Consider the following 12,906-nt stretch of genomic DNA (forward strand, 5'->3'; position numbering starts at 1 on the left):
CCTGCCTGCTCCTGCTGTCCCTCGGCCATTGCCAGTGGCTTTTGTGACTGGGGTCCTGTGCCCCCATCTCACCGCCTGCTTGGGCTGAGTCTCTGCGGGGTGGGAGCTGTGTCCACCACTGGTACAGAGCCCAGTGCCCTCACTGTGGATTGAACTGGCCATTCCTGTGGAAGGGATCACCCTGAACCCCATATATTAAGTTCCTCTGACTGCACCATGGGTGGCTTAAAATAGGATTTACTGTGTCACTCTTCTAGAGGCCAGAAGTCCAACATCAAGGTGTGCGGGACTGTGCTCCTTCCAGAGGCTCTAGGGAAGGATCCTGCCTGGCCTCTCCCAGCTCCTGGTCACTCCAGCTCTGCCTCCACTGCCCCCTCGCCCCCTCCCTGTGTGTGTCTCAAATCTCCCTCCACCTTTCCCTCCATAAGCGCGGGTCACTGGGTTTAGGACCCACCCAGATGACCCAGGCTGATCTCAGCTTGAGATACTCAACGACAGCTGCAACGACCCTCGTTCCAAATAAGGTCACAGTCACAGATTCTCAGTGGTCTATCTGTTACACCAGGCTAAGCAAATGAACAGAGAGCAAAACCCTTCAGTGCTCTGGGCCCGGGCTTAGCGTGCTCTCCCCCTGGGGCAGGGATGCATTTGGAGCAAAAGCCTGTGCAGTCAACAGGGGAAGGCTCAACACATACACGTGGGTCCACCGCCAACCTCCAGCCCCACGGCCCTGAATGTTTAACCCCCTCCATCTCTCCAGGCCTTTGCCCAAGGCTGTGCAGGGTGAGGAGAGCCTGGACAAAGTAGGTATCACATCCCAGAGCCTGTTGGAGAATGCCACTTCTTGATTTTACAACAAACCATTTTCTCCCTGTTGCTTGATATAATTTCTCAGAGGCCCAAAACTAAAATGTACTCTCCTCAAAAAAAAAAATTTTTGAGCCAGTCTGTGTTGCCCAAGCTGGCGTGCAGTGGTATGATCTCAGGTTACTGCAACCTCTGCCTCCTAGGTTCGAGGGTGATGCCCAGCCATGCCCCTCTGCAGTTTTCTGCTCCGCGCTGGCACTCCCAGCCTCTTGACCCCCGTTTCTGACTGAGGTTTCTCCCCAGCTTGAATCTTGTAGAGAGGCAAGGAGAACAGGCCCTGCCCTCACCTTGGTCCACCTGGGCCTCTGCCACTGGCTGGCCACAGGCCCTTGGGCAAGTCTCCTGTACCCTCCGGGTCTCAGGTTCCTCATCTGTAAGATGGGGAGAAACTGTTGACCAAGACGGACAAGGAGCCCTTCTGGGAGGCAAGCTCTTTACACTCTCGCTGCCCCTTGCAGTGGCCCCTACGTGCTGGCTGGTCCCCATCATGCCCAGTTCACCACTCCCAGAGCAGAGACTACAGAGGGCACCTAGTTCGTATCATCTATGCTACAGCCCATCCCCAAGAGTGTGTCTCCCCAGAAGGTGCAGTGGAAGATAAGATAGTGGGGTGTTGAGGCTGTCACAAAGTCAGAGGGTCCTCCACGACATCGAGGCCAAGCCTTCCTTTCATAGCTAGGGTAACTGAGGCCCTGAGTCAGCAGGTGGCTGCACAGGGTCCCCCTACTGGCAGCTGGCGCCCAGGCCAGTGCTCTTCTCACTACATACGCCTCTCCCACGTTCAGGAGGGAGGTCCAGGTCCCCATGGCCCTCCATATTCACTCCCCTTTTCTTGTGTGGTTTCCTCCAGGTGTCCCGGGAGAGCATCTTCAACAAAATGAACAGCTCTAACCTGGCTTGTGTCTTTGGGCTGAATTTGATCTGGCCATCCCAGGGGTCCTCCTCCCTGAGTGCCCTTGTGCCCCTGAACATGTTCACTGAACTGCTCATTGAATATTATGAAAAGATCTTCAGCACCCCAGAGGCACCTGGGGAGCACAGCCCGGCACTGCGGGAACAGGGGAGCAGGGCTGTGCTGCAGACACAAGCCACGGGCCTCACCAAGCCTACCATACCTCCGAGTCCCCTGCTGGGGGCCAGAAGACGTCTCTAGTGTTGCAAACACTCTGTATTTCAAGCTACCTCCCACACCTGTCTGTGTACTTGTATGTTTTGTAAACTTGCCATCTATAAAAATAACTAGGCATTAGCTGAACTCAGAATGAAAACTCCATGCCTCTGCTCCTTGGACTCTGCTCCGTGGTTCCTGAGCTGTGGACTGGGATAAAATAATGCATTTGTTAGGATGGATGTTTTGAATTGCAACCCCATGTGGTTTAACTGAAAACAGGAATGGGGTGGCTAGGGGCTGCCAGTCCCTGCTGCTGCCACACTGCTGCGTAACATACCATCCAAGCTCAGTCACTGAAAGCAACTGCTCGTCATTACTGCCCCTGAGTCAGTGGGTCAGCTAGGTGGTTCTGTTAGTCTTTTGAGAGGATCACTTACATGTCCTGGCTGAGCTCACTGTCAGCCGGAATGACTGCTCTCCGTGGGAAGGTGTCCCAAGTCCTTCCAATGGCTAAACGGGGCACATTCTTACAACATGGGTCCAGGTGCACACACAGGCGCTAGTGCAGTTTTCATGCTTTGACTGGCGTCCTGTACGCTCACATCCCATTGGCCAAAGCAAGCCTGGTGGCCAAGCCCAGGCTCACTGTGGGAGGGCCCTGCAAAGGAGGTGGACACGGGGAAGGTGAAGAATTGGGCATAAAGCAGCCACGCTGCCCGACGGCTCTGGCGTGTGACAGGACTCTGCAGTCTCAGGCAGGCTGACTCCTTCGGCTGGCAAGATGGGTCCTGTGTTTCCATCAAATATGGTAGAGAAGGATAGAATGTCTTAGTGCCACATTCCCAGCAAAAAAGCCCCAGCTTCACCCTGATTGGACAAGCCTAAGTCACATGCTCACCTTAGACCCATTTCTGCAGCCAGGGAAGGCTCTGATTGGCTTAGGCCTGAGACCTGTGCCCCACCCAGGACTGGCAGTGGGGGAGGAGTAACAGGCCGCTGCAAGGGGTTACCCGCGAGTCCCACGCTGCCGTCTCCCCAGCTCTTGCTGCAGGGAGAAGTGGGGGAGGTTCCGGGAAGCAAAGGACAAAAGTCCCCTCTGCAGATCCCCTGTGGCGCCCCTCCGTGCCTGCTTGGGGTGTTGACCTAGTTGTGCCGGGGGCCCCCAGTACCCGTTCGGATGCTCGGGGATCTCTGGAAGCCCCAGGCCCAGCCCAGGCCCAGGGCTCTGCTCTGAAACTTGGAGGGTGCAGTCTCCGCGCTGGCCTCCTCCCCTCTTTCACTTGTGTCTTCCCATTATTCCCCTGCCCCTTGTCTGCCGCTGTGTGTTTTCTACCCTGCTGGTGCTCCCTGTCCTTAAGGGCTCGTGTGGCTGCTGAGCGACCCCCAATGCCTATCAGTGCACGGAGGGCACCTCACACTCCAGGGCAAGCTGGCCTGCAAGCCGGGGAGGGTTCTGTTTTCTCCTAACCAGCCTCTGACTCCGATTCCGTCTGATGCCGAGGTGGCAGCACCATGCCCCTGAGGCCCGGTCATTCCTTTACCAGGGGCACGGATCCTATTACAGTTTCTTGAAGCTGCTTCTGGGCAGAGGAGATGGGGCTGAGCCACCGATTAAATCCATTGTCCTTCTGGGGGAGACGGCGGCTCAGTAGCTGCTCGGTGCTGCTGGGTGCTGAGCTGGCCCTGCCTTCAGAACATGGATGGTGCAGGGGCATGGGCATGGGGATGGGGATGGGGATGGGGATGGTGCAGGGGCATGGGGATGGGGACGGTGCAGGGGCATGGGGATGGGGATGGGGACGGTGCAGGGGCATGGGGATGGGGATGGGGACGGTGCCGGGGCATGGGGATGGGGATGGGGACGGTGCCGGGGCATGGGGATGGGGATGGGGACGGTGCCGGGGCATGGGGATGGGGACGGTGCCGGGGCATGGGGATGGGGATGGGGACGGTGCCGGGGCATGGGGATGGGGATGGGGACGGTGCCGGGGCATGGGGATGGGGATGGGGACGGTGCCGGGGCACGGGGCACGGGGACGGTGCCGGGGCACGGGGCACGGGGACGGTGCCGGGGCACGGGGCACGGGGACGGTGCCGGGGCACGGGGCACGGGGACGGTGCCGGGGCACGGGGACGGTGCCGGGGCACGGGGACGGTGCAGGGGGATGGTGCGTGGGGGTGGGGATGGTGCGTGGGGGTGGGGATGGTGCAGGGGGACGGGGCAGGGGCATGGGGACGGGGGACGGTTGCAGAGTGGCCATTACACCCCCCTGGTAAGCCTCGTGCCATCCCAGCTGGGGATGGAGTCCCCAAATGACACCCCTCTTCTCTGCCCAAGCTCAGAACCTACCTGAGTCACATCGTATATTACTGACAGCGAATCCGTATGTTCTGCAGCAATCTCAATCCTTGCCCCCTCAGAAGAAAGAGTTCGACTGGCCGGGCTCGGTGACTCACGCCTGTAATCCCAGCACTTTGGGAGGCCAAGGCGGGTGCATCACCTGAGGTCAGGAGTTCGAGACCAGCCTGGCCAACATGGTGAAACGCTGTGTCTACTAAAAATACAAAAATCAGCCAGGCGGGGGGCAGGGGGACAGGGGGGCAGCGGGGGCGGCGGGGGTGGGCACCTGTAGTCCCAGCTACTTCGGAGGCTGAGGCAGGAGAATCACTTGAACCTGGGAGGCGGAGGTTGCAGTGAGATGACATTGCGCCACTGCACTCCAGCTTGGGTGACAAGTGAGACTCTGTCTCAAGAAAAAAAAAAAGGGGGTTTTATGTGTTGGCACGCATCTGAGGTTTGTGTACCTTCTCCCCCGATTCCTCCCTTGGGGTGGGCTGTCCGCATGCACAGAGGCCCGCCAGCATTTCGGAGGGGAGCACACACAGTGTTTACCGGAGCTGTGTGCATGCTCGCCTGAGGTGTTTTCCCCTTACCAGTCGAGTGTTCCTGTAGCAGGACGAGCCGCAGACAAAACTCAGACACCAGACTAAAGAAGAGGGTTTTCATTCGGCCGGGAGCGTCGGCAGACTCGCATCTTAAGAACCGACCTCTCGGAAGACAGAGTTCCTGGCCCTTTTAAGGGCTTACAACTCTAACGGGTTCCACGTGAAAGGGTCGTGATGGATTGAGAGCACATGTGGTTAGAGTGGGGTGGGGGGGTTAATCTTTTAACCTCAGGCCGGGTCATCGGTGGCACCGGCTGGTCTTGCCACTGACTTCATTCCTGTTGTTTTTCAACGTTTACTTCCTCCTCCTCTTCAGAGACAGGAGACAGTAAGAGAAATGACTTCTCTCCTCATTCCCATGAGGTCAAATACAAGTTAAATTCCACCATTTTGCCTCCTAGTGCTCATGTGTGAGTTCGCTCGCCCAACTCCTGAGATCTTTATCGGGGGAAGCTTATTATCTTAGCACCAGCTTCAGGTGATTCTATTAGGAGACCGCGTTCCCTGGCTCTGGCTGCAACCAATTACTATTTTAGAGAAACAGTAACAACTGCCTGCCATCACTTGATGGCCACCTGATTTTCCTAGTGGGGGTGGGGGGAGCCCTCCCCTGCCCCGCTCTTGTCTGACTACCTACCTACTGTAACAAATTGAGAAAGTGGTCTTTCAGGAGTCCCACAGGTGGAAATTGAAGTTTCCCTAAAGCTGCCCAGAGGCCTGCCTCTGATCTGTGGATGAGGGCCTTTGCTAACTGGTCACTGTGATTCAGACAGACTCACGGCCCGGTCACTGGCCCTGCAGACAGCTGGCGCTTGAGGACTGGCACAGCTGACCAGGCCTGGCTTCCTCTCTGGGGAGTGACAGTCAGAATATTCCCTACCCTTCCCATGGGAGGAGGCAAGGGGAGGCCGGGAGTATTCATCCTACTGGATGAGTTTCTCCTGTGAGGACACTGGAGTAGGTCTGTGTGCCCTCTGATAGTCGCATTCCTAGTGTGCAAATGAGAATCCAAGGCCCCCCACAGAACAGTAAGAGAACACACCTGAAGTCACACAGCTAGTGAGTGGCAGAGCTGGGATCTGAACCAGGGCAACCCCATGTTCTTCCACGGAGCTGTGGGAGCCAAAGGGAGGCACCTGGGCCTTGGGCTTCCCATCTATACAATGGGTTTTGTTTTTTGTTTGTTTGTTTTGAGACAGAGTCTCGCTCTAACCCCCAGGCTGGAGTGCAGTGGCGCAATCTCGGCTCACTGCAACCTCCGCCTCCTGGGTTCAAGCGACTCTCCTGCCTCAGCCTCCCAAGTAGCTGGGATTACAGACACACACCACCACGCCCGGTTAATATTTTTTATTTTAGTATAGATGGGGTTCCACCATGTTGCCCAGGCTAGTCTCAAACTCCTGAGCTCAGGCAATCCACCCACCTCGGCCTTCCCGAGTTCTAGGATTACAGGCATGAGCCACCGCACCTGGCCCTACAATGGGTTTTTACACTGCCTACTCCCAGCTCTGAGAACGCCAGTCAGAGATCAAAAATCCTGAGCTAGGATCAGCCCCACCTTTTGCAGTGACTCAGCAAGTTTAATCTACACTGAGTTGTCAGCTGTCACCATCAGCCCACGTTTAGGCAGGAAACGGAGATGCATGGCGGTGCCCCTGGCAGCCTCTGCACTGAAGTACTTTGAGAGGCTCCAGGCCCCTGCTCACTCCACACCAGCCCTCATCCAGCTTAGAGCGGGAGGACTGCACCTCATGCCCTCACTGCTTCAGGGCTCCAGGGAGCAGGACTGCAGGGACCGAGCCCTGCGCCCTATCCTTTGGAGGAACCACCAGGGCCTGTGGGCCTCAGTGAGGCTTTCTGGACTCTTCTCTTCCCCTTTCCCCTCCCGGCTCCTTCTTCCCCACTGGTCTCTTGTCCAATGTCTGGCTATGCCTTCCCCCTCCCTTCATTCATGTTTTTACTCCCTCCCGCACCTTCATCATACGTGATGTTTTTCTGTTCTTTTTAGCTGTCACTCCTAGCTAACCTAAGCCAGAATGATTCTTTTGTGCATCTTGAAAGTTGATTATTGTTTTATTTCTTTTCTACTCTGCTACAAAGTCTTTTTTTCCTTTTTCTTTTTTTTTGAAATGGAGTTTCACTCCATCGCCCAGGCTGGAGTGCAGTGGTGCAATCTTGGCTTACTGCAACCTCCGCCTCCCGGGTTCAAGTGATTCTCCCGCCTCAGCCTCTCTAGTAGCTGGCATTACAGGCGCCCGCCACCACGCCTGGCTTTTTTTTTTTTTTTTTTTTTTTTTTTTTGTATTTTTAGTAGAGATGGGGTTTCACCATGTTGGCCAGGCTGGTCTTGAACTCCTGACCTCAGGTGATCCACCCGCCTTAGCCTCCCAAAGTGTTGGGATTATAGGCATAAGCCACCGCACCTGGCCTAAAGCCTTTTTCTTTTCATTCACACATTCATTCTTTTTTTTTAAAAAGTGCAGCCTTCCAGCTCTGACCAAACACATCCAGGCACAAGGCACCCAGACCAGGCCTGAGTGGGATCCCCAAGAGTGGCTCGATTTGGAGTCCGAGGCAATCAGCCACCTGTTTCCCTGGCCACAGCCTCTGGAAAAGCCACACCTAGCATCTGCACCCCTTCCCCAGGAAGGTGTCTTGTGCTCACACAATTCAGAACAACCCTAAAATGGCCTCAGAATTCTGTTGCCAGGAAAAAAAAACAAAAAAACCTGAAATAAAAATGATGGCTCCCTGAAGAGCCCACCATTGTGAGCACCAGAATTAACAATGACATTGAATCAAATCTCATGCATTATGCAGAGAGGTTTACAGCAAAATGCACGTCTGTGAAATATATGTTTCAAATTTCCTGACTCCAAGAGGTGGCCCCAAGATGTTCTCCTGTGGCTTCTTTGATAACACTTTCCCTTTCACAAACGTTAATTGTGGAATCCTAGCTTAGCACTGCGTGGCCTCGTCACCCTTCCCTTGTATCAAAGCACAATTTCCTGATCATTTCCACAGCAAAAGAAAGTGATTACAGAGATAATGTGTTGGAAGCACATCAGCGCATTTCAGCTTAAAACAATGAAACGCGGTGCTGAAATGAGGACTCCAGGGTGTCTCTACTGACAGGACGCACAGAATAAATTGTCCAAACATTCACTTTTGCAGTAACGACAGAGATTTTAAGTGACTCCAGAGATTAGGTGGGCTGCCCAGAACTTGTAACTGACATCCACAATGAATTACTGAATTCTGTCGAGGCATAAAAGTCTGTAGCAAACCAAGTAGTCAAGTCTACCCTGAAGAAAGCCAGCCTGCTGTCATTGGAGGGGCAAAGACTGGGCACCCCACTTCTGGTACCATTTGCAGCTGTGTGACCACTGGCAAGTCATTTAGCCCAGGAGGGGGAGTTGAAAGTCACAAGGCTCAGCTTGGGTATTTGTCCTACATGGTGGGCGTATGACCTGCGTAAGTTCTCTGAGCTTTTTCTCTTTGTGTGATAGGGAAGGTCAGCATCCACCCTGCAATCCCCCGTGTGCTCCCAAGCACCTGCTTTGTGCCAGGCAGTGCGAGTCTCATAATTACAGAGAAGAGCACGGTACATTTCCTGCCCTCAAAGGGCTTCCTCAATAGCTGGGGAGAATATAAGAAAGTAAACGCACAATTAACTGTTTTTAAGAACTAAAGCAGTACGTGCAGGGTACAGGGAGGTGAAGGGTAGGAGACAGAAGAGACGAGAGAGTCGTAAACACCTCCTGGTTTTTGGCTTGAGATATGTGGGCAACTAAGGGTGATCGTCCCTGGAATGGCAGGAGTAAGAGAGAAAGAGCAGGTTCTGCTGTTGATTTTTAAAAATTTATTATTTATTATTATTTTTGAGATGGAGTTTCACTCTGTCACCCAAGCTGGAGTGCAGTGGTGCAATCTCTGTTCACTGCAGCCCTTTTGGGTTCAAGCGATTCTCCTGCCTCAGCCTCCCTAGTAGCTAGAATTACAGGCACACACAACTATGCGTGGGTAATTTTCATATTTTAATAGAGACAGGGTTTCACCACGTTGGCCAGGCTGGGCTCAAACTCCTGACCTCAAGTGATCTGCCCGTCTCAGCCTCCCAAAGTGCTGGGATTACAGGCGTGAGCCAGTGTGCCCAGCCTCTCTGCTGTTGATTTGATATCAAAAAGCTTTACTTTTTTGTTAGAATAACAATAACTTACTGCTTAGGGGAAAAAAGAAAAAAAAAAAAACGAACAATGACAGAAGGTGTACAAGCTGTGCCTGTACTCCCAGCTCCTTGGGAGGCTGAAATGGGAGGACTGCCTGAGTCCAGGAGGTTGATGCTGCAGTGCGCCAAGATCATGGTCATGCCACTGAACTCCAGCCTGGGTGACAGTGAGACCCTGTCTTAAAAACAAAACAAAACACACACACACACACACACACACACAACAAGAAAAGAAAAATCACTTGAAATGTGACTATCTATAAATCCTATTCTTAATATTTTGAGAAATGGGCACTCTCGTATACTGCCGGTCACAATACAAATAGTACAGTCACTTTAGAGAGCAATTTAGCAAGCTGGTGAAGTTCAAGCATTGTTAAGTCTAGATAATAACCAAGAAAGTAGGTATAATAACGTCACCGAAGCACTGCTGTCAGAGAAAATAATTAGATGCAGCCTAAATATCCATCAGTAGAAGAAATGACAAATAAATTGGGGGATGTATTCATAAGATTGAAGAGTGTCCTGCAGTTAAACTGAACAAAATAGAAGTGAATGTATCAATATAGATAGATCTCAAAATATTGTATTAGGAAGGTAAAAAGCTACAGAACAATAAATATAGCATGCCACCATATGTGTAAAAATTTTAAGCTACCAAGATAATCCTATATGTTGTTCGTGGATTGAATAATATTATACACATTGACCTATATATATATATGTATATATATACAAGAAGAATTCTTAAAAAGTGGATGGGAAGGAGATATACCAAACCCCTCATAGAAGAAAGGAACAAGAGGGTCTTTACCTACAGCTGTAAATTTAAAAAATTTAATATTAGGGCTTACAATATCAACCTTAAGTAAACTGAAAGGTAAGGATGTATATTATGATGCATGGATCAACTACCAAAAAATAATGTAAAAACATGTAACTGGCTGGGTGCGGTGGCTCACGCCTATAATCCCAGCACTTTGGGAGGCTAAGGCGGGCAGATCACCTGAGGTCAGGAGTTTGAGACCAACCTGGCCAACATGGTGAAACCCCATCTCTATAAAAATACAAAAATTAGCTGGGCATGATGGTGGGTGCCCATAGTCTCACTTACTTGTGAGGCTGAGGCAGGAGACTCGCTTGAACCCGGGAGGCGGAGGTTGCAGTGAGCCATGATCGCTAGTGCACTCCAGCATGGGCGACGGAGAGAGACTCTGTCTCAAACAAACAAACAAAAGAAGATATAGCTAACAAAAAAATTAAAAGTGAATCATTAAAAATATTTTTTAGGCTGGGCGTGGTGGCTCATGCCTGTAATCCTAGCTCTTTGGGAGGCCAAGGCGGGTGGATCATGAGGTCAGGAGATCAAGACCATACTGGCCAACATGGTGAAACCCCATCTCTACTAAAAATACAAAAATTAGCCAGGCGTGGTGGCGCACACCTGTAGTCCCAGCTACTCGGGAGGCTGAGGCAGGAGAATTGCTTGAACCTGGGAGGCAGAGGTTGCAGTGAGCCAAGATCGCACCATTGCACTCCAGCGTGGCGACAGAGCAAGACTCCATCTCAAAAAAAAAAAAAAAAAAAAAAAAATTTAAACCAAAAAAAGGCAAGATACACAGTGGAACAAGAAACCAAATGGGACAAACAGGAAACAAATAATAAAGTTACCAACTGCATCAATAATTATCTCTAATATTCATGGACTAAACTTTAAAATTAAGGGGCAGATGTCAAAATGGATATAAAAGCAAGAACTAACTATATTCACTTTAAATATTAGACAGGTTGAAGGTATATGAATGCAAAAATTATACCATGCACACAGTAGGCATCAGGAGTGTGGGGTGTCTATATTAACCTTAGATAAAATAAACTTCAAGACAAAAAGTATTATCATTTAGAGAGGGTCTTCTGATAGTGATACAATGGTCAATTTATTCAGAAGATGTAACTATCAAATGTAAATACATCTAGTATATAGAACTTCAAATCCAGAAAGAAAAAAAAACCACAACAGAATTTAAAAGATGGACATTTCATAATAATAGTTGGAGACTTTAGCACTTCTCTCATCAACTGAAAGATCAACTTGACAGAAAGTAAACTCACAGATAATCTGAACAACTATCAACCACCTTGACCTGATTGATATTTTTATAATGTTACAGCCAACAACAGAAGAATACATATTCTTTTCAAAGTGCACATGATACAGTCATGAATACTGACCACATTCTGGAACATAAAACAAGTCTCAATAAATTTAAAGGAATTGAAATGACATGAAGCCTATAATGAAATAAAATTGAAAATAAAAATAAATGATATTTCGGTTTCTTTTTTTCTTTTTGTAAAAAAGAAACCACACTTCTAAATAATTCACATGTCAAAGAAGATATCATAATGGATGTGAGAAAATAATTTGAATTCAAATCCAAATTAATTGGAATATATGCTAATGTGATATGTCAACATTTGTGTAACAGTTAAAATCAGTCCTTGGAGAGAAATATAAATGCTTATATTAGGAAAAAAGAAAAAAAAGAGAAAATTCTAAAATCAATGACTAGTGATGAGTCATTTTTAAGAAAAAAATTTATGTATCTAAGTAAACCCACATAAGTAGAAGGAAGGAAATACTAAAGAACAGAAATCAACACCAACAACAAAACAGACAGTAGAGGAAATTAACAAAGCCAAAAATTAGTTATTTGAAAAGATAAATAGAATTCATGAACACATAGCTAGATAGATCAAAAGAAGTCAGAAATCAAGAATAAAAATCATCACTTTAGAGTCTACAGATAGTAAAATAATAAGAAAATATTATGATCAGCAACATGACAAATTCCTTGAATAATTCAACTTAGCTGAAACTGAATATCTGAATAGTCTTGTATATTAAATACGTTGAAAATTTTAATGGAAAAAAACCTTCTCGTATGTAAAACTCTTGGCACAAATGGCTTCACTGGTGAATTCTAACAATAGAAAGATCTTATTTCAGAAAATAGAATATTTCTAACTTAATACCATAACCTGATGATGATATTGCAAAGAAGTCTATAGTTCAATATCCCTCATAGACATAAATATGAAAATACTTAAATATTAGCAAATCAAATAAAGCAATATGAAAAACGATACTATACAGTGACTAAGTAAAGTTTATTTCAATAATTCAAGGTTGGTTTAACATTTGAAAATCAATATAAGTCATCATATTTCCAAAATACAGGAGATACCCATATTGTTTTAAAAATGGATATAAGTGTTTGACAAAATTTTAAAACCGTTTGTGATTTTTAAAAAATCAAAGCAAACTAAGAAGAGACTTTCTATCTACTAATTAACATACTTAATGGTCAAATTATTGAAACGTTCTCCTTATAAAATCAGAAACAAGACAAAGGTGCCCAGTCTCACCTCTTCCATTCCACATTGTATTGGAAATCCTGACTATTGCAATATGGCAAGAAAACTAATAGGCATAAAGATTCAAAAGAGGGAAGTAAAACTGACTCTACTTGCAGATGACATAATTGTTTAGATGGAAAGCATTGCGGGGTTTACAAAACAACTACTAGAACTAATAAGAGGATGTGGCAAGGTTTCAGGATATAAGGTGTATCAGTCAGGGTTCACTCAGGAAACAGAAACCACACAATAACTTGAAAAGGGAAAGTTTAGTGTAAACAATCAGTAGCTATAAAGGGCCATAACTATTAGGGTAGAAACTGATCTCTAAAGA

General features: G+C 48.5%; 1 protein-coding gene across 2 annotated transcripts in view; it reads left to right on the top strand.

Annotated features, from left to right (window-relative positions):
- The window catches only part of ARHGAP8 (Rho GTPase activating protein 8), a 111,963-nt gene extending 109,823 nt beyond the window's left edge, over window positions 1-2,140 (top strand). For both annotated transcript variants that reach the window (XM_024239997.2, XM_054543779.1), the window contains one exon: window positions 1,718-2,140. In XM_024239997.2, the coding sequence (XP_024095765.2) occupies window positions 1,718-2,020 (303 nt within the window). In that variant the 3' untranslated portion in view covers window positions 2,021-2,140. The remainder of the gene's footprint in view (window positions 1-1,717) is intronic.
- Window positions 2,141-12,906: the final 10,766 nt, after the last annotated feature.

This window comes from Pongo abelii, chromosome 23 (assembly GCF_028885655.2).
Source record: "Pongo abelii isolate AG06213 chromosome 23, NHGRI_mPonAbe1-v2.0_pri, whole genome shotgun sequence".
In the NCBI taxonomy this organism is placed as follows: domain Eukaryota; kingdom Metazoa; phylum Chordata; class Mammalia; order Primates; family Hominidae; genus Pongo; species Pongo abelii.